Below are 27,091 nucleotides of genomic sequence, written 5' to 3'. Positions count from 1 at the left end.
GAGCATGTAATGCAAACAATGGAGAATTCTACTCAGAATTGAAGAATTCAAAGTACTGCCGAAAGTCTGTCAGCAGGGAGCAGCAAGAGGCAAATAGAATCTATGCCACAAACTATTCAGGTCGAACCACCTGAAGCTGCTTCTGGCGTTGAAAGAAAATATCAACGTCGAGCAAAAAAGCTCAAAAACACACTTAATGAAATTCAAGAAAATGAATTGAATTCTCTCGAGCAAATGAGAGAATTCAAAATCAAGCTGGAAATACAATTTGAGAATGTTGAAAAGCATATTTTGAAACTCAAAATATCAAATTAGTAGAAACAACTGAAGACTCTATCGAGGAACAAATAAATGAATTTCGGCAAGATTATAAAATTATCACCGCAAGAATAGCGGAGAAATTAAAAAAATATAATACAACACAAACAATGTGTTCTAATATTAAACTGAAGGAAATTAAAATTTCGATGTTTTATGGAGAAATGAAACAATGGTCGTCATTCCACGATCTTTTTAAAAGTTTGGTGTATGATTCGAAGCACTTTACTGAAGTGGAAAAGATGTACCGATTGAAGACATCATTAGGTGGAGAAGCTGGTAGATTAATACAACATCTACCAGTAACAGAAAAAAATTATGAAGCTGCTTGTAAAAATCCTCAAGTAAAGATATGAGAATAGAAGGCTACAATTCACAGCACAAGTAGACAGACTACTTGATCAACCGACAGCAAATGGAGTAAGTGCAGCAAGCAAGAAGCAGCTGTTAGATACCAACAAAGAACGCATTTATGTTCGAAAACTAGGCAAAGAAAGTCTACGTTTATACGAGCAAAACGTAAAAAATGTAAGGATATACAAAGCCTAGATGGCGTCTTTAGTTTGCTGGAGCAGCAATATCAAGCTCTGGAAGCAATACGATACAGAAAACCAGCTAAATGGAATAATCAAAAGCAGCCACAGCGAACACCTACATTTTATACAGCGGCACAAAAAAATGGTGTATACTGCAAGGTTCCTGGCATCTAATTGGTGAATGCAGAAAGTTTCAGATATTGACTACGATGAATCGAAGAAAATTCATAACAAACAACAAGCTATGCTACATTTGCTTTGATCACGTATATGAAGGCAAATGTAATAATAAGAAGAAGTGCAATAAGTGTGAAAGAAATCATCATAATTTATTGCACTTCAATGAATTCCAAAAAGGAAAAAGAGGAAGTGAAGAAAATATCACAAAAACATCTTCCACAATGATGACGAAACATTCCGAGACGGCGATACTCCTAGCAACAGCACAGATAATGGTGAAGGCAGCAAATGGAGAGTATGTAACATTGCGAGCTCTAATCGATCAAGGATCCCAAAAGACTACTATTTCCGAAGAAGCATCTCAAATACTTCATTTACCAAGAAGAAGAGAAGTAACTTAACTACAAGGTTTAGGAAATACCACAGTGGGAGAGTCCAAATTTAAAATCAACATTATAATCAAGCCGAGATTCCTAAGCAACGAGGCGTACAATGTCGAAGAACTAATTTTGCCGAAATTAGCGAGTGCTCAACCAGACAAAATGTTTAAATGGGATGTAGAATAATTGAAAAACTACACTTTAGCTGATCCTAATTTCAATAAATCGGATCGAATCGATATTGTCATTGGAAGTGACGTATATGCCGACATACTAGAAGAAGGCATATTTAAAAAGGATCTAATACTAGGTCAAGCCACGAATATGGGCTGGATATTGTCTGAAGTTTTACAACAACCGAGAAAAAACAATACAATTTTAGCAGCGGTTACCACAACATTGAAGAAGTTTTGGGAAATAGAAGACATCACAACTCCAGCAGATACAGCAGATGATGATGAATGCCTAAAAAATTTTGAAAAAACAACAGTGAGAGATGAAAATAATCGATTTGTCGTCAATCTACCTTTTAAACAAGAAAATTAATTGTGCGATTCTCGCAAACAAGCTATGGCGAGGTTTCTTAATCTTGAGAAAAGGTTCGCTACAAATGACGAGTTAAAACAACAATATGTGTAATTTATGAAAGAATATTCAGAAATGGGCCACATGGAAAAAGCATCCAATGCGAAATGGCAACACGTTGGAACAAAGGACAATCCAGCTGATGTAGCATCCAGAGGGGTACTGGCGAATAAACTAATAGAACACGATCTATGGTGGAAGGGTACAAAATGGTTGCGAGAAGAGGAACATCATTGGCCAATGAAGATTATTCAAATCCATGCAACGTATGTGACAACCTCAAAGGAATTACATTTCTTGGATAAGGTAATAATAAAATATTGTAGTTTAAGCAAATTAATAAGGGTAGTAGCTTATATTTTGCGATTTGTAAAAAGAATAAGAGGGGAAAAATGCCCTGAATACTTAGTAAACTCAGAAATGAAAGAAGCTGAAGAGATGTTAATTAGATATCAGCAAAAATTACAATTTAGAGAGAAAATTCAAAGTTTAGAAATCAAAAAAGAAATTAATCATAAAAGTAGCATTGCAAGCTTAAATCCAATTTTGGATAATAAGGGAATCCTTCGTGTAGGAGGTAGATTGGGTAATGCAAATCTTCAATTTAATCAAAAGCACCCGATAATATTAAATAGGTCACATTTGTCATCATTAATAATTGAAAATATTCATAAAATTACTTTGCATGGAGGAAACAAGTTAATGGAATCAATGATTAGAAGGAATTACTGGATTGTTGGATTAAAGAATTCCATAAAAAAGACAATTCGATATTGTAGTCGATGCGTACGTTACCGCAAAGAAGTAACAAAACAATTAATGGGAAATCTTCCAGAATTCCGAGTATCTATGTCAATTCCATTTACACAAGTTGGTATAGACTATGCAGGACCGATTCATATGAAATGTTCAAAAGGAAGAGGACAAAAAACATTTATCTATACTAATACTATAAAGAGGAAAGATTTGTACCTATTTTTGTATGTTTGTAATGAATAGGCTCAAAAAGTACTGGGCCAATTTAAAAAATTCTTTCAATTTGAACAATGTAACCGAAGGTGTAGAAAAATGAGTCTTAAAATGTCTTTCGTCGAATGCGCTGCCGAAACTATTAGCGACAGAACAAAATAATGTACAACAATATTATCTATCTATATATATCTACAAAAAACTCCACGGTAGCATATGTCCAACTATTGTAGTTATGTCACTACAGAAGAGGAAAGATTTTTATAAAGACGAAAGATTTGTACCTATTTTTGTATGTTTGTATGTTTGTAATGAATAGGCTCAAAAAGTACTGGGCCGATTTAAAAAATTCTTTCACCAATAGAATGCTACATTCTTCCAATTTGACATAACGTACACATTCTTCTTTGGATAGTGGATGGTGGTTACACCAGGTCAAATTAAAGAAATCATTTCTGCGGAAATTCCTGACGCAGAGAAAGATTCGGTATTATAAGAAGTGATGAAAACCAATATGGTACATGGACCTTGTGGGCACCACAATCCCACTTCGGTTTGTATGTCTGACAATAAATGCACGAAACATTATCCACGTGCTTTTCTTTCGGAAACACAAAAAACACAAACTAGAAATGATGCAATAAGCAGTGGTAAGTGAAGTAATTAGTTTTTGTAGATATTGCGTTGAAAAGGTAGCACACCATTCGGTGAGTTACCAGTGCACGCGATTAGAGTTGGGTATTTTGTTAGGCCTCGCAGGCATTGTGTTGAAAAGGTATTCGGTGTGATACCTCAGCTATGGACGAAACCCCATTACAAAGGGCGCCCGAGCAGGGACTTGACTTTGTGAGTGACAGTGAAAAATATGAAACGGTCACCAACGCTCATTAATCAGGTTCGCCACACCCCCTACACAATCATAAGCATCGCAGTACTTCAGCGCATAAGACTCTAACGCTTGAGACAGACACGACTAGTTGGATTTATTGGTTAAAAAAGGAACGATTGGTCACCGAGTGCAGACGACACCACATCGCTGTCGAAGAGCGCACCGTAGCAGATCTCCGTAGCGAGCTGAGCGCCTGCATCCGTGCAAAGCGCCACAGTAAATCCACGGAGGACCTAGTGAAAGCTTTAGAAAGGGAAATGAAAGAGGAAGTAATGCCACCATACTTGTTCCAACCACCACGGTAAGAAACCCGAGTAAAGTAATAGCAACACGTGATGACATCACATCGGCTGCAAAATTGCCAGATCTGGAGGTTATAAACTCCGTGCGGCGATGGGACATACGCTACAGCGGTCGCGAAAATTTACACGACTTCCTAGAGCGATGCGAGGAACTAGCCGAATGCTACTCTATAGCAAAGAACCAGCTTCTTGCTACTATGCCGGAAATTTTGCATGATAAAGCGCTGCAATGGTTTCCTATAAAACGCAATGTCATAAAAACGTGGGTTGACTTTCGTTGCGAGGCTGAACGGTTTTTTTTACCGAAACGACACCTCGCACATCTGGAAGAAACCATCCATCAGCGCAAGCAATTACCCAGAGAGGAAGCAAAAGATTATGTGTTGACCATCCAAACGCTTATTCGCCAGCACCCGATACTTCCCGATGAAGATCACACCGAACGTATATACGACGGTCTAAGGGTGGAATATCGCTTATACGTCCGACGAAGCGACTTCAACAGCGAAGACGAACTACTCGAGCTAACCGAAGAATTAGAATTGTTAAAAAGCGAGGAGGCCAGGCAAGCAAGAAACACCAATCACTGTTTGACGTAAGTACTAAGTATTGCCGCGAGAAAGTTTGTTGGCGATGTAAACAGCCGGGACACCGAAGGCACCAATTTCGCAACCGTCAGCGAATATTTTGCTCTCGCTGTGGACGCGACGTAATCATGTCGCGAGACTGCAATTGTCCTACACAAGCGAAAGTGCGAGTTACTCCGTCCAAACCCAGTACAATAGCACTCAAGGCAACGATTCCGTACCCAGAAGGGAAACAAGATGGCCGTTATTTTTTGCCCATTACTATCGCAGGCATGCAGATAGAAGCTCTGGTGGACACCGGAACTTCGCTCACATATATCGGTAAAGAACTTCAACGTCATCTACATAAACACCAAATTAAAGCCACACGCCAGACCCGTCGCATTCAGCTAGCTAACCAGACATATGCATAAACCTAGAACGAAAATGTATCCTGTTACTATAGAGCTGGGTCACAAGTCTACGCACCTACTTGTATCAGCTCTACCGACGCTTTCGGAACATGTCATCTTAGGAGTGAATTTCTTAAGGAAGCGAGGCCTAACTATCACCATCGATGGGCAACCCCTAACCGCTGCACGCCTAAGCACACTGGCACCTACCGATCACCTTACTATGCTAACCGAAAGGCAACATCTTACAGAAAAGGAGAATCACAAATTGAATACTCTCCTCACTGAAAACGCGCAGTATTCTCGACGATCACCGACCCCAGCACAGCCATCGAACACATAATTCGCCTTAAACGCGACCGTCCACTAAAGCAGAGATATTATCCACGCAACCCAGCGATGCAAGAAGTAATCACCGACCATCATTCACTTAAATGGCTTCACACCCTGCAGAACCCATCCGGAAGACTTGCAACGTGGGCACTAGAGCAACAGCAGTTTGACTTCGAAATAGAGTATCGCAAAGGTACCCTCAACGTAGTCACCGATGCGCTATCCAGATGCCCACTGAAAGACCAAGAAGGCGATGCGAAGCTTTTGCGTGCCGTCCATGATCAACTGGATAGATGGTATGAAAGACGTACGCGTCAGGTACACGATCAACTGAAGAAATATCCCGCTTACCAACTTATCGATGACGTCGCCCCGCGCAATAAGCTATCCTGGACTCCATGCTGGAAACTATGCGTACCAGAGCCCCGTCGACTCGAAGTCCTGAGAGAAAATCACGACGCTAGTACCGGCGGTCACATGGGTGTACACAAAACACTCAAACGCACACAAGAAGGTCATTATTGGCCTGGGATGCATAGGGATGCACTCAGATACATATGTTCGTCGATGCCAACAATGTGCCGAATATAAGGTAGACCAGCGCCGACCTGCCGGGATGATTGTCACCATGCAATGCTCGCGACCGTGGGAAGTTGTAACGGCAGACTTTGTAGGTCCACTACCACGTTCAACAAATGGCAACATATGCTTGTTAGTGCTCACGGATAAGTTCTCCAAGTGGGTGGAGCTCATGCCAGTCCGGAATGCAACCGGCTATACTAGAAATATCCTACACTTACTAAACTTCACCTCACTGCATTGACCAAAGCTACGCACACAATTTACCTCACTACGCTGACCAAAGCTGCACTATGCTTTTATATAAGCAAGCACTTCACACCAAATGCGATCATTTCTTCCAACTCGCCAGCCAGGACGGTCACACAGCAGCAAGCAGCAATAGGCAGTGGTAAGTGAAGTAGTTAGTTGGGTATTTTGGTAAAGGTATTACCCTTCGGTGCGATACCTGTGCTCGCAATGGCTCTGCCTTATATACAGTAGAATTGGGTATTTTGTTAGGATTCGCAGTCATTGCGTTGAAAAGGTATTACACCTCGGTGTTATATCAGTGCTCGCAATGGCTCTGCCTTATGACCTAGTTGATGTTGTTAGTCTTCGCAGGCATTGCATTAAAAAGGTAACACACCAATCGGTGTGTTATCAGTGCATGCAATGGCTCTGCTCCAAGGGGGGAAACAATCGAAGTAGTTAGTTTTCGCAGGCGTTGCGTTGAAATACCAGTGCTCGCAATGACTCTGCCTTATAACTTAATCGATGTGTTAGTTTTCGCAGGCGTTGCGTCGAAACGATATCACACCAACTCGGTGTGATATCAGTGCGCGCAATGGCTGGACCGTAGTCTCAGTTGGTTTGCGATACAGCGATATCACAGCTGCGCTGCCTCGAGCAGCGTCACTACCGCAGCTTGCACACCAGTGCACCGTTAATATATCAGTCACAGCTGCGCTGCCTCGAACAGCGTCACTACCGCAGCCTGCACACTAGCTGCCCCGCCTCGAACGGCGTCAGTACCACTGCTTGCACACCATAGTGCACCGTTAACTGAAATAACGCGATTAACAGGCGACTTGCATGTAAGTACGGACGAGAGAAAAGGAATAGTTCTCGAGGAGTTGCTAACCGTAGGTCAACGCGTTCGGTTGACATATTCATTTTTGTTTATAATTTCTCCTTCGCAGGGGATCGAGAATATACTGCACTGTACCGTACAGTCAACGCCGTGTCTGGGAGTGACTACTCCTCACCAGAAGATAGAAGGAACACCACTTTACCGCAATTACCGTGCCGACTTCAACAAGAACCAACGCCTGGCACACCAAATCCAATCGATTCCACCTGGCTCGCCATATAAATATAAGCTGGTCTGGCTGTCCACATAAGGGGTGTGGATACATCTACTACAAAAAGTAAATATTTTTGCTAAGGGTTCGGTTCCACTACCACGTTCAACAAATGGCAACACATGCTTGTTAGTGCTCACGGATAAGTTTTCCAAGTGGGTGGAGCTCATACCAGTCCGGAATGCAACCACCGCCAGTGTTATAAAGGCGCTACGAGAGCGCGTGATATACCGGTTTGGTTGCCCTGACATATTCCTTACCGACAACGGGAAGTAATTCACCGGCAAGCCGCTTACACATTTCCTGGAGAGCCACGGAATCAAACATTGTTTCACCGCCATTTACGCTCCACACGAGAACCCAAACGATCGCACAAACAGAATCGTGAAAACTATGATTGCACAACGAGCAAAGGCCGATCATCGAAGCTGGGACCACCAACTAGCCGAAATAGCTTCCGCAATAAATACATCACAACACGACTCGACAAAAACATCAGCAGCTGAAATAAACTTCGGGTACACACCAGCTACACCGAAACAAATCCGTAAAGAAGGGAATGTGCCTGACGAAGAAGCCACCACCGTGCTGACACTCACCGAGCTTTGGCAAGAAATTTCTCGCAACTTGTCTACTGCAGCAAAACGCCAGAAGAAATGCTACGATTTGCGCAGACGACCATGGAAGCCGCTTATCGGCGAGAAAGTACTCAAAAGAGATCATCCGCTCTCTTCCGCAGTAAACAGCTTTGCACAGAAGCTTGCTCCGAAATATTCTGGCCCATATATCGTCAGAAAATTCAAGTCGACTAACACAGTCGAACTCGTGAATCCTAGCGCACCAGGCGGGCGTACCATCCATGTGCCTCTGCAAGATCTAAAGCAGTTGCCAACCGAATACTAAACTCAAGTAACTGCTGGCGCGCTCTCTTCCGAGCTTACGGACTCCAGCTCCGAGCCACTTATTACTAATGTAACGCAACAGTAGACGTTGCCAACACTAATCGAAACGTCCGTTTGCTCATCTCTTTCCAGATAAACGAAATGAAACACGTAGTCAGCGGAATGCCATACGCATCGGACCGCCATACCAAGCGCCAACCACAGCCACCAGATGAGCCTACAAAGCCACAGACTTTTCGTCCACCACCGGAAGCACGACCTCGTGTCAACACGAATGCAACCGAGGTGCATCAATTGCACGCAATCAACGTAGACGCCACCGGGTCAGCTGCCCGAACTCGCCCGAGGGCATCCAAGCAGCCCCAGGAGCACAGCGTCAGCAACCAGCAACCGCGGCCGGTCATAAAACCAACAAAACTGGAAGCATTGCCCCGACAAACGCCGCTCAGCACAAACGCGCATAAAATGTCAACCACCAGACGACTCCTAGCTGCATGTGAAGCAAATCGCGAAGCCTGTGCTACGACAGGGCTGCGTGCCGCCCAAACCTCGACACACCCCGTAGTCAAAACAAATGCTCAGGTGACGCTCTCAGCAGATCGAAGCGAAGTCACGGCTGCAGCTTCAATCCGACTCGTCCAGCGAGGCACTGCAACGAGTACCGTCACGGCCGAAGCCAGCATTAATAAGCAACTCGTAAGGAATGCGCACGAGACACCAGCAACAGCAGCGACTATCGGGGTAAACGAATGCACGAAGATGACACCGCCTCATTAAAAGGCGTAAACAGCCACGACGGCGACACAACCTCACATTGCCGAGACCAGCGTACGATCAGTACCGCCTATCACATCGCATGAAGAGGTAACACCAGCGAGCGAAATTCCAGGGTTCCTGGAAGGGCTGATAATGACACGACAGCCAGCCGATACGGCAAGGAGAGATGCGTTGTACATTTGTACGACTAAATACACAAAGCCAGAAATTAAAATTTGTGTTACTAGTTTTAAGTACTCATAATCATAAGACATAAGACACCTTGTACCACAGGTTAAGAAATTGCTTTTAAATAAAGATCTGAACACCCGCTTCCCGTCCACGGCACATGCAAACCAAGACAGCGAGCCAGCCTCCAGCCAAACCATCGTGGGAGGTCGAAACCACTCCTTTCACCTGTACCCAGCGAAGTATCGCTGTCCGAAGTAAGGGCGGGACTGTAACGTGGATTTTACCACCTTACAATAATTTACTCCAACACTGTACATCATTTATCCTTACCATACCTCAACATAGTGCTTTCCACCATACTAGAAATATCTTCACCTCACTGCATTGACCAAAGCTATGCACACAATTTACCTCACTACGCTGACCAAAGCTGCTCCAGGGGGGTGAAACAATCGAATTAGGCAGTTTTCGCAGGCGTTGTGTTGAAAAGGTATTACACCAAATCGGTGTAACACCAGTGCTCGCAATGACTCTGCCGTTTTGTTAGTTTTCGTGTGATATCGGTACGCGCAAAGGCTCGACCGTAGTTGCGTTGTGAGTCACAGCTGCGCTGCCTCGAACAGCGTCAGTACCGCTGTTTGCACACCGTAGTACACCGTTACCAAACTAACGCGACTAACAGACGACTCGCATGTAAGTACAGTGCCGATTCAGTTGCTAGCCGGAGGTCAACGAATACAGTTCGTTCCTAACTTTATCTCTCCTTCGCAGAGGAGCCCGGAAAACACTACCCGATATTCACCAAGCGTCAACGCCTGGCTCGTCAATTTCGCTCGTTTTCATCACCGCCGTATACATCACCGTTCCAGCTTCAACAAGCGTCAACGCCTGGCACGCTAATTTCACTCGTTTTCATCACCGCCGTATACATCACCGTGCCAGCTTCAACAATACAATTGTGTGGATACATCTTAACGAGAGTAAACTCCTTTCTTTGCTAAGGGTTTGTGGGTCCCAAGGCTGACCCTGGAGCGGCTGAGCATACCTCAGCTATGGACGCAACCCGATTACAACTTTACTAGCTTAACAAACCCAGAACCGCGCACAGCTGAAAATGGCCGACAGTCTTCTGTAATCCAATTAGCGCATTTTTCAATGACCTCAGTTTTGTCCAGCGGTGTGACAGTTTTTAAACTTTGGGATTGCTTTAAGTTTTTGCCGTTGCTATTTAATAATTACTAGTAATAACCCCCGATAATCGGGGGACTCCGTTATTTAAAATGAAAAAAGTAAAAAAAAAAAATTTTTATAAAAACTCAATTTATTCAAGTACTTCATGGAAAACTACATTCGTAGTGGTTTTATTTTGGTCGTAAGTCTTAACTTTGATATCTTGAGAAGATCGTACTCGACTCAATGCGACATACAGCTGGCCATGCGTAAAACAATCCTCCTTGAGGAAAACACCAACTCTTGCTAGAGTCTGCCCTTGAGATTTGTTTATTGTTATTGCGAATGCTACAATTATTGAAATTGGCGACGCTTTAAAATAAAAGGAAGTTTGATTCGCTGGCTGTAAATTTATACGGGGCAATAAAATTTGTTTCCCTTGTGATTCACCGGTTAAAATTGCGAACTCCAAACAATTACAATGTAGTGCTTTTACTATCAAGCGAGTCCCATTGACCAACCCTTCATATATATTAAGATTGCGGATTAACATCACAACTGTTCCAACCTTAAGCCTTAACTCATGAGGCGCTACTCCACTGAAATTAAGGGAGTTTAGAAATTCTGTAGGGAATCCGACATGCTCTTGAGGATCTTCAGAAACGACAGTATCCACGCTATAATATACCCTTTCTTCACCGGGCAACATATTTACTATTTCACTATTTATTATCGTACAGTGATCATTTTTTGGACACAAAATTGCCCGATCCTTCAAATGGTTTTGACTAATAACACCAGACTGAGGCTGAAATACCCAATCCACTAAATTTTCATTTAGCAAAATTATCTCTTCTGGTATATTGATTTTCGACCTAATAAAATAACCTTTCCACCAAAAGGTATTTCATTTTGGTGAATATCACGTAATAATCGATCTAAGCAAAAGTAGCATGCTAATTCGGCGAGCATTGCGATTTTCTTCTCTGGCCCTCTGTTCCTCTTCGCGTTCAACCTGCGCCATATGCTTATACTCATTTGCCAAGGGGTTAATATTTGAAAGCATTTCGTGGATTTCTCTCAGCAAATACCTATCGCAGTTTGAATTATGTTGTGCCCTTATATCAGTTGCTTGATCCGTGTCAAGAATAAACAGCTAGGCGTAGGAGGATTCTGAAGGATGATCTGCATGCAATGGACCTACCCTATGATATATTGATCCATGTATTTGGAAGCAATATGGTCCGCGCCCTGTAGGCTCCGCAATTTTCGCTTCGAATGATGCAAAAGCAAACGAACTATTTAGCTGCCGAATATTCTCCAAATAGTGTCCCCGCCAAGAGCTCAAATCATTTTCTAACACAGCTTTCAAAAACTCAGGTACACGTAATTCTAACTTTAAGTTTTCCGCCATGACAACATGTCGTAAAGCCATTTCTTACCTAGTAACAATTTCAACCAAATATTAAGACAATGAGTATGTATATACATATATTACGAATATAAAACAATGAAAAGTACAGGTACCTTTTCACTTCCGAAATGTTTTGCTTTACAGTGTAAACATATATTAGTCAAACCCCCAAGCGAACTATACTCCGGAAGAACTACGGAGTTTAGGCAGCTTTGAAATAACTTGCCATAGATCCTGCATGACTACGGCTCTAATAAAACAGGTCAATTCATATACATACATACATTAACAATTAAAAATTCCTTTTTTATCTATAACATTCACCTCTTCTCTTCGACCTGTTAAACTCCTTTTTCGTCTAATTCGCCTTTGGTTTGGCATTTTATTTTTAATAATTAATCTGAATCTGAACTGAAATTCGATGTAGTATGTATGTATGTATTCGCTGGTAATAGCCGCCTTGACTTTTGGAAGAAAACTGAACTGACTCAAAGCTTACCTAACGCAATAACACTTCTAATCAAAATAACGCAGACAACAATATTTCTGTTAGATTTTGCACTTGCATCTTCGCCCATATATATGTATATACATACATATGTTTGTAAGTTATGTGTGAATACAAAACAAAGTAGAGTGCGTATGTCAAAGCGCAGTGTTCCTTAGCTCGTACATACATATTCGTGCAACATAGAAGAGAGCGCATGTTAAATCGTAGATAGCGCCTTAGCGCATGCATATGTATGTATGTACCAGTGCACATGCCAAAGCAAACATTTGTAATTTGTAATATTCGTCATTCTCTTATTGTCATAGATAACTTGATTAGAATCTCTTTTCTTACTCTCTCGCTTGCAGCTGATCTGTTTTCTGAGCTGGCAAGAAAACACAATCAGGGTGCCGTCAACCAGCAGATAGTGAAAAAGGCGGGATGCCAGAAAAGCAGCGCTATAATTACTTGACGAAATTAGTGTGAAATGAAACTGTGCGAACATATTTTGGCAAAATAAATGTTTATGTAAATTAATTAATGATTTTGCATTTTAGCATTTACATATATATGTATGTATGCATTTTCAAAGTGTTTAATTTAGTGTTTTGTATAATTTATTAAATACCCAAGTTAATATTTTTCAGCAGTGGCATCATTGGCAAATGTGATAAAAAATACGAGTTTTGACAGCTCTCTCTCGAACCAAAGAGTCTCGTATCAAGTTATCTATGCTTATTGTCATTTTGCTACCAAGCAGCAGTGGTTGGCATGAGAGGATTTGTCACTGTATTGGTGAGCACGAAAAAAAAGTAGCCCAGTGAGAAATTGGAACTAAAATTAAGCAAATTTTATAAATAATTAAGAGTATAATGAAAATTAACAAAATGTCTTTTAAGGATATATTCCCTATTACCTTTAAAAGACTTGGAACATAAGAGGCATTGCATGGCACCAAAGGCATTTAGAATCATAAAATATTTCTCGCAGGGCATATTTCGTTTTGCGCTATAGTTTTGCGTGAAGTTAATTCGTTGCTGGCTCGACAACGATTGATCGATAGAGCGTAAGCGTACGTGTGAAGTTAGTTTGCAAAATTTTGCTATGAAATGCCGACCACTGCCGAGCAGACAACATTGATGTTGTTAGATTTCGCACTTGCGCCTTCGCGTATGTGGGTAAGTGTGTAACGAAAGCAAATGACAGAAACATTTGTAATTATTCATTCTCTTACATATATGCTCTTTTCTGTAGAAGCGCTGCTTATATTAGCTTAATGTAAAAATTTAAGAACTTTAAACGTAAATATATCAAAAGTGGTTCAATGAATTTAAAATCTGTAAAATTTGTGCAAAGTTTCAGATCGCACACTTTAATTTGATGTATTATTTGTCTCTGTACGTTTTGTAGATCTCTGGAAATAAGCGCCTTGTCTTAGAATAATATATAGATAATTGTTATTATTATTATTTACGCCACCGATTATTGAGATCAAACTGCAACTCAACTTTTTAGCAAGTGCACACGAGTTTCGGCTTATGACAAAATAAGTAGATCGGGTTGAATCGAACCACCCTGTATGACCAAACGGTATGATTGTGATCGAGCTGAATGCAAGCAACATTCTCAAACATTCTTTGCTACTCACACAAGGCGTTCGATCGAACAAAATCATTACGAAACAAGCAAGAGTGATTGGAACTGAATGTTGCCTTTGAGCACGCTCTCTTACGATCATTCATTTTTGTTGAAACAAAGTTTTGCGTCACAAAAAATCCGAGTCAATGATCGGGTATGATTGAAGAAATTGTGATCGTTGCAGCTCTCTGAAAGAGACTATGTATCCACCAAGCCAAGAGGGCCATCATGGCATGGTTAATCACACTGTATGAGGTAGCTGCCTCTAAGCGACCTACTAAAACAAACCCCTGTGAACGGAGGAAAACCACGTCCCAAGCTTTGACGTGATTTATGATTGCGATGCAAGCAAAGACAAGGCTTGGAAATGAGACTTCGAGGAGTAAGAGACGGAACGACAGTGGTAAAAGGAAACAAACACAAGTACCTGTCAGTGTAGCATCTCCCCATCACCCTTTTAATAAATGGGCGGTTGAATGGAGAAATATGATCACAAATGCTAGAGGTACACCCTTACTATCATCATTTGCAAATCTTTAGTTATGTACTTCCTAATAACGGATACAAGCCACATTTATGAGAGGAAAAGCGTCATGGTATATTGATTTTACTTTCGTGTGCTCGGGGAAGTTTCGGACATTTATAAATACCGCAAACATCAAGCTATAATTTTCGAAATCAACGTACGGTATAAGCAATACTCTGGTATGTCTAAACCTAAAAGTATATTATAATAAAATTTTGGAAAACAAAAGTATGTAATACAGAAATGCACGAATATGCTATAAGCCAAATAAAAGAAGGTCCACAAGGGGACGCTCGGAACCTCATAAAACACGAGCATTAAGAAACGATGAAGGAAACAAGGCTACCATACTGGTGGTCTGAAAAAATTGCTCAACTGAAAGCTGAATGTCTCAAGTTTCGACGTAGACAACAATTAGCTAGAGACATCGCGGAACTCCTTATACACTTTTGGAAAAACGAAAAGAACTCCATAAAGCCATAGCCAAAAGAAAAAAATTATTTAACCAGCTTATTTGAGAGATAGTAAACGACTCTTGGGGAAAAGCCTACCGATTTGTAATGAAGAAAATAGAAGCGAGCATATATCTCCCTCCATTTTAAGTGTCCAGAATAGGAAACTCATCAAGCTACCTGGCTGTCTCCGGATCGAAAAGCCACCGGCCAAATCGACCATGTTGTGATAGACGGAAGACACGTCTCCAGTATTTTAGACGAGAATACGCTACGAAGTCCACTATTCTGTCAAAGCCAAGATACACACCCGCCCCTGTGTAGCAAAAAACGCATGTCAACAAACATAAGAAAGTTTCGACGTCGAGTAGCTGGAATCACAACAGACAGCCAAACGATTTTCTACCCCCCTTTCACTCCTGTTCTCTGAGCACTCGTCGACAACTCGGTATAAGGGAGCTGTGAGACTGCATTTCAGGCTCCCTTCATTACTGCAACATTAATGAAGAAGGAAGCACCTGGCCTGGATGGAATATCCTACTTAGTTACTATGCTTATTATTGAAGGAAAGCCAGTTCTGATTAAAAACGCATACACCAGCTGCCTGAAGGAAAGAACCTTTCCCAAATGTTGGAAGCGATAACACTTCGTTCTTCTCCTCAAAGGTGATAAAGCTCTGGAAAAGTATTTGAAACAATTATTTGTAAGCGAGAGAGTTGAAGCAATTGAGATTTGTATAGAAGGGCATACTATAAAACCGAACCCACATTTCAAATGTTTTGGAGTAATCCGCGATCACAAACTTTAATTCAAGCGGGATCTAATTGCTACAGACATCAAAGTGGAGAGGTCGGTGTCGGCAATCGCTAGAATAATGCTCAATATGCGGAGCCCCAGACAACTTGTGATAAAGCTGCTGACAAGTGACAGTAGTTCGATTATTCTTTACGCGAAGTCAATTTTGTTATCTGCTACAGTCCGAGCCATGACGGCTAACAAAACATCTAGCAAATACAAAGCAATGGCAAAAATTTATAAAAAGAATCTCTGGCAATGGCAGAAAAGATGGATTACCTCAACGAAGGGAAGGTGGACCCACCTTCTGATACCCAATATTAGAGATCTGCTTCCGCGGGATTGTGCTGGTGTGAACTTTTACCTTGCGCAGTTTTTATCTGGCCACGGCTGGTTAAGAAGCAATCTGTAAAAATTCAAGCATATTGAATCTCTTTTCTGCATGCACTTCGAAAATTTTATCGAAACGGCAGATCATAGACAAGACATACATATATGTATATATATAATATCTGCTCAGCGAAGGAAGGCCTACAGACAGTTCCGCAGGGGAAGACAGCTCTGTGGTGGCCAGGGAGTGCTTTAGAATGTATGCGCCGTAAAAACCTTGTACAGTGGATCGGGCATAATTGTTAGTATAGGCCATCAAAACACACCTGGTAGCAGTAGTATACACACAGTAGTATACACACATACACCAATTGGTGAACGCGCTGTATCGAAGAACTTATGTGTCGAATTTTTAAGCCTATTATTTTCATAACTATTGAATTATATGTAAGTTAAAGGAGGATTAATAAAATCTGACACAAAGGTTAATGCTATCTAGAAAAGAGGATTATAAAAACTCGCGGCACTTACCCGGGAGCGGGATAATGCGGGAGAATGGTGGACTGCCTGGTACTTATAAGCGCACGGATCGAATAAGAAAGAGGGCTGGGCGCCGTCCGCCAGTCCCTTTTGTTGATTGTCCTCGTGTGTGGTGTGAAAGGTGTGGTGTAGATGATGATGAGTTGAGTTGGTGTGCGTAGTGTGGGATGAAAAGATGATGGGTTGAGTATGGTGTGTGTAGTGTGGGATGAAAAGATGATGTGTTGAGTATGGTGTGTATGTGTGGGGTTATATTATATTAAGAGGGGGGTCAAGTGCTCATTTAGCCATCCCGGCCCCCCTAGGCGAATGTTTAGCCTCAAAGGCGCTGCAGCTGTTGCAGCGTTGCAACAACGCTGCTCAGACCCGTGGATCGACGCGGCGATGGCCCAGTCTGTCGACGCCGCAACGAGGTTCCACTCCGCTGGTGTATGACACGATAGCGGGTGAAAGTCGGGATATGCGGCCGCGATGGTTGGGTGGCCGGTTCACTTCGCGTGACGAGCTGCGATGTAGCAGCGTATGATGCGGCCGGTGACACATTTGGCACAGCCCCCGTGACTCACACTCTGGAGTAGCATGAGTGTGTGACAGGCAGTTGAGGCAATGCTCGTGGGCCTGGGCAACTTGCTGCCGTTGCAAAGGTCGCATACCCCTAAATATTCCACAATGGTGCAGACGATATGGGCGTCGACAGATGGGGCACCTTATCCGACGGGTCTCCGAAGTCCTCGCTGTGGTCGGTGATGGTTGGGTGCCACCACGAGGTGCGGCTGCAGGTACCGCTGCATGCGCGGTACACGGTACAGGTGCCGGCGTTGTTGCCGGTACGGTTGCTGGCATGGTTGCCGGTGCAGCAGCCAATGCTTTTGCAACTACCGTTCGGGGCACTGGTGCAGGCCCGTTGCGTGGCACATTGGTTGCCGCCCGAGCGGTTGGCGTCTTTGCGACTAGCGTATCTACATCCATGGTAATCTGTGGTAAAGGAGATGGTTAATTATACATATCTGTCAGATAAGTTGATATGAGCAATCGTGCCACGATATGTGGCACGAATGGGTCGTCGTATTGATCGACCATTTTTTGTTAGTTTTCTTTGTTGTTTTTGACGGTTTGTTATTTTTTGACGGTCGATATTGGCGTATCTCTCGTATTATTGTTAAATTTAGTAATTTTATTATATCGCGGTTTGGTATTTTCGGTTTTCGGATTCGCGGTCGTCAGTGATTGGTAAAAAGCACAGCTTCACGAGCGGTCTAGTTAGTGTTCCGTTTTGCGTTCGAAGATCCACGATACGTATGTGACCGTCGGGGCCATAATGTAGCCTTTCTATGCGGCCAAGCCGCCACTCGGTAGGTGGTAGACAATCACCATGAATGAGGACACAGTCTCCAAGTTTAGGCGCCTGTTCAGGAGTCTTCCAACGGTATCATTTGTGAAGATCCTTTATGTACTCGTCCTTCTATCGGCGGCTGAAATTATGATGGAGAATTTTAATTCGTTCCCATCGATTTAATAGGTATAGCGACTCCACGCCAGGCTCAGGAATGGCCAGGATGGGTGCTCCTTTTATAAAATGCCCTGGAGTTAAGGCGGTGAAGTTTGAGGGGTATTGCGAAAGTACCGTGTGTGGCCGTGAATTGAGAATGGCTTCAATTCGATTTAATAACGTCGTGAACTCTTCGTAATTGAATTTATAATTTCCAGCTACCCGTTTGAAATGGGATTTGAAGCTTTTTACAGCTGATTCCCATAAACCGCCCATATGAGGAACGCTTGGGGGTATAAATTGCCAATTGATACCTTGGGGGGCGTACTTTTGTACGATATCGGGTGACACTTGTTTTAAAGAATCCATAAATTGCTTTTCTGTGGCTCGTTGAGCTCCAATAAAGGTTTTGCCATTATCGCTCATGATTTTTGAAAGGGTAGCCACGTCAAGCGACGAAACGAGCGAATGCAGCGAGAAAAGCCTCCGTCGTCAGATTACTACATAGCTCAAGATGTACTGCCTTTGTCGTGAAACATACAAAGGCAGCCATATAGCCTTTCATGAGAGTGGGAGACCTTAACATGAACGCCCTTACCTGGAAAGCAAAATCAACACCTGTTGTGGTGAAAGGCAGAGCGAAATTGCAGCGTTCAGGTGGAAGTGCTGCCATAATCTGCGTTCGCATCTTCTGCTTGTGCATAGTGCAAATCTTGCACGTGAAGATGCACTTCTTGATTTGCAGCTTAAGACGGGGGATATAATACTCCTGGCGTACGATATGTTGCATGAGGCGATGTCCGGCATGTAGCATTACCATGTGGATGTAATTGAGGAATAATGTGGCTCATGGTGATCTCTCGGGAAATATAATAGGGTGGCGTTCATCGTATATTAGGCTCGAAGTAGCAAACCGACCATTGGCACGAAGCAGACCTTTCGTGTCCAGAAATGGGTTTAAAACTAAGAGTGAGCTCTTTTTATCAATCGGCTTCGATGCTCTTAGTAGTGATATATCGCAGCTGTAATAGCACGCTTGTATATATGCGATTAGTGCGACCTTTGTCTTCTGTAATTCTAGGTGCGTCACTGTGTTACATGGGAAACTATATGATCCTTTGACTTTGCCTTTGAGTTGCTTGATAAACTTGTACATATAAGCAACTACTGGAGGATGGAGTCATGTGTAGAACTTCACGCAAGTGAGGAAAATTCTCATGTTGTCCGGAGGGATGAAAACACTCCAGCTCTAAAAGTATTCGGCGCAGTACCCGCCGGGGGAAGCAGAGGAAGAGGAAGACATCCACTCCGTTGGAAGGACCAAATAGAGAAGGACATGGCTTCGCTTGGAATATCCAATAGGCGCCACGTAGCGAAAAGAAGAAACGACTGGCGCGCTGTTGTTAACGCGGCTATAATCGCGGAAGCGGTGTCTACGCCAATTAAGAAGAAGAAGATAAGCAACTACTCTGACAGCTCTTGGAAACTATGAAAATCGTTCAATGATGTCGGCATCATCCAATAATGTGTGAAAGGTTGCGATTTTTCGACCTTCTGGTGCGATAATGTTGCGCATGGGGTGGTGGTGGCAAGGTGCAGTGGCTTGCACCCTCTTGTACCTAGATAGGCAGGAATGTCAGCCCTGGCTTCGTGACGCCAAGTGGCTGATCCCACTAGGTCAAGTGTTTGAGACGTTCGGTTAGAAATATACGTCTTCCATGCATGTGGTGGTTTTTCCAACCAGGCTAGTACAATTTCGAAATCAAACCACTTATATGTATAGTTTACATTTTGTTATGTTTAAATGCATTTGCACTATGGCTACTAATTTTGACAGTAGTAGTGCGCCACATAACTCAAGTCGTGGGAGACTTATAGTTTTCAAAGGTGCCACCTTTGCTTTTGTGACTAATAAGTGGCTTGTGGTCGTGGTGTCACTTTGCGTGCGCTCATAGATAGTAGCACAGTATGCCTTTTCTGAGGCATCACAGAAGCCATGCAATTCGACTTTGTGATTGGGGGAGTAATTTACCCATCGATGAATTTTATTATGAGAAATATCATTTGAATTGTTTGCGAACTGGGACCATTTTTCTAAGCGAAGAGGTTTCACTTGTTCGTCCCAGTCGGTTCCATCTAGCCATAATTCTTGTATTAAGATTTTCGCTTGGATCATAATTGGCGAAAGCCTGCGGCTACGAAAAGTTTTGCCATCGAAGATAAAATCTGTTTTTTTGTGATGGCTGATAATGCGGATATGGACTCAGTCGTGTATGAGAACTGGTCCGATATCCCATTCTATTGGATGCCTAGAGTTTTTGTTGTACTTTCCTAATCGAATATAAGGAAATTAGTGTTCAACAAATTTTCGTTTGGAATATGTTTGAGTATATTTAGGTGATTTGCCGTAATCTTTTTCAATGGAAACCCTGCGGATTTGAGGGCTTTTGTTACCTATAATAAGGCCTCGTATGCTTGTGGAAGGGTGTGACTTCCAGACAGAATATCTTCTACATACGTTTAAGTTTTCACCATTTCAGTTTCCAGAGGAAATTCTGACTTTGTGTTGTCTGCCAATTCGTGGAGTGTTCAAATGGCTAAATATGGTGCACAGTTAACGTCAAATGTAACTGTTTTTGATTTGAAGTCGCGTAAAAGACTGGTGGGGGATCTTCGGAACACAATACGTTGAAAATCTTGGTCGTCTTTATGTACGACTATTTGCCGATACATTTTTTTAAAGTCCCCATTGAATACGTATTTGAATATATGCCAATTTAATATCAAAAGCATTAAATCTGGTCGGAGTGTGGGTCCCGTAAATAGGATATCATTTAGAGAATTTCCCGAACTAGTGGTTTTCGAGGCATTAAAGACAACTCTTACTTTTGTTGTATTTTTGTCTGGCTTTACTACTGCGTGATGTGGCAGGTAAAGGAGTAGTATTTGCCGTTGACAATTTTCTCCCCTGGATTTACTTCCTCCATATGATCTAAATGGAGGTATTCCTCTAATATACCATCATATTCAGATTTGAGTTCACCTTTTTTAAGTAGGTTCCTTACCATACTTAGAAACTGCTGTATTGCAGAGGTGCGAGAGTGACCTAAGGCGAGTGTGTTAGGAAATTGTTGCTTAAGTTATAGTCGTACGACATACCGACCGTTTTCTGATCTAGTAGTTGTGGCTTTGTAAAAGTCCTCACAATACTGATCTTCCGGGGTTGTGACAGATATGGCGGGGGAGTTCTTCTAATTCCCAAAATTTTCTCAATTGTGAATTGAGGTACTCGTTTGAGACTTCCTCAACTTGAGTTGTCATTGTTGTGACTGGTTCCGCAACTAGTCCACTTAGGACCCAACCGAAAATGGTATTTTGCGCCAGAAGTGTATTTGTGATTTTCTCAATACCTTCGAGTATTATCTGTGGTATGAGATCGCTGCCTAATAGAAGACCTATTTGAGCGGGGGTGTTGCAGATTGGGTCTGCTAGCTTTAGGTGTGAAACCTTTTGCCAATGCTTGCTATTTATATGATAGCTTGGTAACATATTGGTTAATTGCGGTAAGACAATAGCTTGTATGCGCTTATCCGCTTTGGGGGAAAAGAGGGTAATGGGGCAGATTTTATTTGAGTTTTGAACAACTCTTGCGCCCATTCCCAAGATTTCAAAATTGGTCAGTTTTGTTGGCAACTGAAGCCTGTTTTGTGCCGTAGATGCTATAAATGATCGTTGTGATCCTTAGTCCATTAAGGCTTTGAGTTTGAACAGTTCTCCTCCCTGCTGTGGGTAATAGTACCCTACTATGATTTTTGCTATGTAGCGTTTGGGTTTTTAATGCCTTTGAGCAGCATGGTACTTCTTGGCAGTTTTCAGAATTTTTTGTTGCAACTAAACCTGTTGCTCTTTTTACGTTTCTGCTGTTTGGGGGTGAGCTGGAGTAATTTGTTATATGTAACATTGGATGATGTCTTTTGTGGCAGTAAACGCAATTAAATTTGCTTTAGCAATATTTAAGCTAATATTAATATTTTTTAATTTCTCGCACGATTTGAGTTGTGACCTTCTCTACATAGTTCGCATGACGTTTGTTTATATTGTTCTGATGTGAACGATTGATTCTTAAAAAAAGCGTCTATTTAAATTACTATTGTGGCTTCTTGCTTGGGGTCTATTGAAGCTTCTATTGAGGTGGTTTTGAACGTTTTTCGTTCTGACTAGTTTTTTATCTATCCTTTCTGCAATTTCCTATTGGGTAGTAAGAAATTCTTTCATTTGCTGCCACTTTGGGCAATTTCTTCGCGATGAGAGCGACTGCTCCTACAAAAGTAACGATATTTCTGGTAATGCAGCTGTGCATATAATGGGTTGTCAAAAAAGTCTTGCGGTATTTTTATTGATTTTTTTTTTTTTTATTGAAATTGAAATGAATTTTTGATGACTCATGCCCAGCTACGACTGCTACTATGCCGGTCTTTTTCGACCAATTCAGCGATTTTATCGCAATTTTCGACGACAGGCCTTCCGGAGCGTGGCGCATCTTCGACCTCTTCTACACCTGAACGAAAACGTTGAAACCATCGTTGTGCGGTGGAAATGGAAACTGTATCGGGTCCATAAACTGCACAAATTTTATTGGCGGCTTGAGATGCATTTTTGCCTTTATCGTAGTAGTACTGTAAAATACGCCGTATTTTCTCTTTATTTTGCTCCATGTTTGCGACGCTATAACTCACGAACGACCTAAACGAAACGACAATCAATCAAACACGCATTAGCGCCTGAAATGAGCTTTCCAAAAAGGTATAGCATGACCCGATGCGACGAATAACACTAGCACTACGCGCTCTAGCGTAAATACCAACTAGCGAAAATACCTCAAGACTTTCTTGACAACCTATAATTTACCAGAATGGGGTCCCAATTATCTGTGGGAATATTCTGTGTCGATAAAACCCGCAAACAATTTCAAACAGTGGATTGAAGCTTTATGAATTCTTCACTGGTTTCTTTCTGAATTTTTGGTAAACTCATTAGTATCGTCGCTTGCTTGTCGACCAATATTCTCTCGTTTTCGTAACGTGCTTTTAGAGCTTCCCAAGCAAAATTAAAATGTTCGTCATTAAGAGCGAACTGTTTGACTATTACGCCTGCCTGACCTTTGGTTTTGTATCTGAGGTGATACAATTTCTGCGCTTGTGATAATTTAGAATGGTTTATGTACACAGCTGTAAGTATGTCCCGGAAGGACGGCCACTGATCATAACCACCATGAAATATATCTGTGTCGCATACTGGCACTTTAAGGTGAATGCCTGAACTTACCTCTTGGGCTTGTCTTTTTGGCAGCTCTACTCTCGGTTGTGGAGTAGGTGCAATTGCTCTTAATAGTTTTAGTTGATCAGAAATCATTGCCTTTGTGTCTTCGAACTGGTCTAGGCAGTGTTCATACTTGGTGTATGCCGAGGATTTAAAATTTTTCGGTAGATCTGAGTCGTCAGATTCTACGATTTCATCATATGCCGCTAGGAGACGTGTCCAGAAATTGTCTAAATTACCTTTTTTGATTTCTAAGACCGATTCAGAATTGTCTTGAATCGGTGAAGATGACTTCTCAGCAATGAATTTTGTATAAGAAATATCTTTACCCCTCTTTAGTTTTGTAGCACCTTGCTTTGAGCGTGTAGCTTAAGCCAGTGTACATGGACTTTTTTCGTCTGAAATCATCTATGGAACTTTTAGCAACTGAGTTGTTTTAGATTCCTTTGAATCTGAGCTCATTTAAAAGATGTATAGAATAAATGAAACCTAGACTTGTAGCTGTTTAGAAAAAGTTTCGTATATAAGATGTTGAATAGAAGACTCTTTTGTATGTTAGAGTTTCAAACAAGTAAATAAAACTAATGGCTTCTTGATAAACCGAGATTTTAAAAATATTTTCGTATATATATGTATTTATGTATATGATTAGACGAGAACTCTTTTAAGTAAATAAGAGTTTTGAACGAAATTGATATAAAAATAACGCTTCACGTATTTGATAATATGTATAATCGCGAACTCTTTTAAGTAAATAAGAGTTTTCAAATGAAATAAATAATTAATCGCTTAAATTTGATTTAATTATTTATTAACGACCGGAAATATTTTATGTATTTTGATTTTCTATGTATATTTCTTTTATATATGCTTTATGTTCAAATGTCCTATAGGGTATACCTATAGGTGGATATTTTATTTATTATGTGCTAACGAGCGCTCGTAATAGAGATCACTGCACTTTGTACATATGCAGGTATGTATGTACATATGTATTACGCTTTGGTTTTTTACGCAATCCTGCTTGGTTTTGTTAGACGAAAACCAAAGGGTATCGCGGAATATATGCCAATGTGGACTTTGAAGCAGTGAGCGTATCTACATATGCGACAATAAGTACTTATGTACAAATATTTAAGTATGTTATAAAACGTTTTATGTTATGTTTATTGTTATATATGATTTGTACCCGATGTCGATCGAGTATATTTTTCAGTATATATGGTATATTTTTATATGCACCCGCATGTGTATATGTACATATATATCTTTGTATACATTTGACACTGGGCCCATTTGACTTCAGTCTCTGTGGCGTTAACTGGGGCTTTATTGAAAATGTAAAAACGTGGCCACCACCATTATTGAACTAAACGAAGCGTCAAAAAATTTCAAAATTATATTCCAACGCGTAATAGAGTTACACGTGTTTTTCTATTTTCGGGAACGTAATTGTAATTTTCGGTAGATCGGAAGTAAAGTCTTTCTTAAACAATAAAATACATTTTTTAAAGCATCTTACGAAATTGGTTACTCCGTTTATGTTTGCTATGAAAATAAATAGTGTGTTTATCTGAAGTGTAATAGAATTTGCAAAATATAAAAAAACCAGACGGTGAGTGGAATGGGGCACATTTGACTTGTGTAGAAGGGGCACATTTGACAAATGTCCAATGTACCCCATTTAACATTTGGTAATGTTAAAACAATTAAGGAGTTTTCTAATACTAAGTATTAATTTAGCAATGGTGCGCAACTATAAGAAAAAGACCAACCGATGTCAGATAAGTGAGGATGATATGAAAAAAGCTCTTGCAGACATAAAGCATCAACGCGAAACAGCTACGTCAGCAGCGGAAAAGTACGGATTGAAAAGAACAACTTTGATCATGCGATTGAAGAAACTAGATCCTTTGAGGAACGATTCAGATTCTGGAAATGAGAGTAGCTGTGGTGAAAATTTAATTTATCACTCTAAATACACAAGCCATCAAACGCTAACGAGAGTTCAAGAGGAGCAATTAGTCTAATATGCTAAGAAGTGTGCGTTTTTTGCATATGGATTGCCGTATGATATATTCAAAAGATTTTTTTACGAATTTGTTGCCGCTAATAACATACCAAGTCCATCTGCTTAGGAAACTAACAAGGCAGCTGGAGAAAGTTGGCTTTACGGCTTTTTGAAGCGAAATCCATCCCCCACACTACGAAAGCCTGAAAAAATAAGCTTGGCTAGGCTCAGGGGTTTTACAAAAGCAGCGGTGGAAGAATTTTTCCAAAACTTGAGTCAGATATATGCACAGTATTCTTTTGAGCCTAAAGACATATACAATTTAGATGAAACTGGCGTAACCACTGTCATGCACACTCCTAAGGCAAAAAACCTATAAATCTTTGTTTTATTTGCACTGATTTATTTTCTTTTTTCATTATAGGTCCTTGCTGCGAAAGGACAACGTTCGGTTGCACAGGTTGTATCTGCAGAGCGCGGAAGTTTGGTGACCATAGTTGGCATAATGAATGCATGTGGAAACCATCTGCCGCCAGTGTATGTTTTTCCAAGAATACGTGCAAACGTTAGGTTTTCACACGGATGTTTCCCAGGATCTCTCATTTTGAACTCCAAATCTGGGTGGATGGTTGCCGAACTTTTCACAGACGTACTGAAGCATATTCAAAAGAACAGCAACTGCTGTAAAGAGCAACCAATATTAATTTTACTGGATAATCACGCTTCACATTGTAGTCTTGAAAGCATAATATATTGCCGTGATAACGGCATAACTTTATTGTCATTTCCACCGCATACCTCTCACCGTCTTCAACCACTAGACGTTTCAGTATTCGGGCCTTTCAAAAAATTTTGCAAAAAGTCCTTCAGTGATTTTATGACTAGTCATCATGGAAAGCATATAAGCATTTACGATGTAGGAAAATCATCCATTTGAAATGGCTTTTACTACGAGTAATATATTAAGAGGCTTCAGCGCTACGGGTATTTATCCTTTGAATTCACAGATATTCACGGATAGTGATTGCGCGCTTGGCGCCAAACATAACACAGAAAAGTGGATCTTCGCGAATCCTCACTAGTTCACCAGAAAAAAATCGAGCTTTGGATTTCCAAACTAAGAGAATCACTCAGTTTTCCAAACGTTCTCTAAAATTTTCAACAGAAAGCAAGAAAAATCAAAAAAAAAAACAAAAATCAAAACAAAATAAGCGTTCATTAAATGAAAACCTTACATCATCTGACGAAAGTATTATCAGTCTGAGATCAGACAGCACAGAGAAATGTGTCAACAAAGATAATTGTTTGCTAAAATTTTCGTTATTGGATGATGAGAATTTAAAGGTTGGAGAATACGTTTTGATAAACTTTGGGGAAAATGGTATGAAGCCTTTTTATTACATTGGCGAAATTGTAGAGGTATTTTGCGATGCTACCTTCAACATAAATTATTTGCGTAGACTATCTCCAGACAACTTGGTTTTTGTAAAACCAGTTGTGGAAGACATATCTATAACTCTTAGAAGCGAAATTGAGTTTAAATTTCCGACTCCTAATAACCCTGCTTCAACTTCTCGCTGCCGCGCTAAATATTTGTTTGATGTTAACTTTGGAAGCTTATACATTAAATAAATTGTCTGAAATATTGAATTTTATCTTCTTTTCCCAAAATAA

The 27,091-nt window shown here is 41.1% G+C and overlaps 2 protein-coding genes across 2 annotated transcripts in view; both read left to right on the top strand.

Annotated features, from left to right (window-relative positions):
* Nucleotides 1-27,091, top strand: part of LOC120781455 (transcription initiation factor IIB) — a 348,751-nt gene that overhangs the window by 153,555 nt on the left and 168,105 nt on the right. The window lies entirely within an intron of this gene.
* Nucleotides 4,809-8,468, top strand: LOC120781458. The gene is made up of 2 exons (XM_040113674.1): nucleotides 4,809-6,441; nucleotides 7,232-8,468. Exon 2 carries the CDS (start codon nucleotides 7,787-7,789, stop codon nucleotides 8,294-8,296), a length of 510 nt encoding a protein of 169 aa, XP_039969608.1. The 5' UTR covers nucleotides 4,809-6,441; nucleotides 7,232-7,786; the 3' UTR covers nucleotides 8,297-8,468.

The sequence above is a fragment of the Bactrocera tryoni genome, unplaced genomic scaffold (assembly GCF_016617805.1).
Source record: "Bactrocera tryoni isolate S06 unplaced genomic scaffold, CSIRO_BtryS06_freeze2 scaffold_7, whole genome shotgun sequence".
In the NCBI taxonomy this organism is placed as follows: Eukaryota; Metazoa; Arthropoda; class Insecta; order Diptera; family Tephritidae; genus Bactrocera; species Bactrocera tryoni.
Note: the sequence above shows the minus strand (reverse complement) of the source record. Positions and strands in the feature narration are given on the sequence as shown.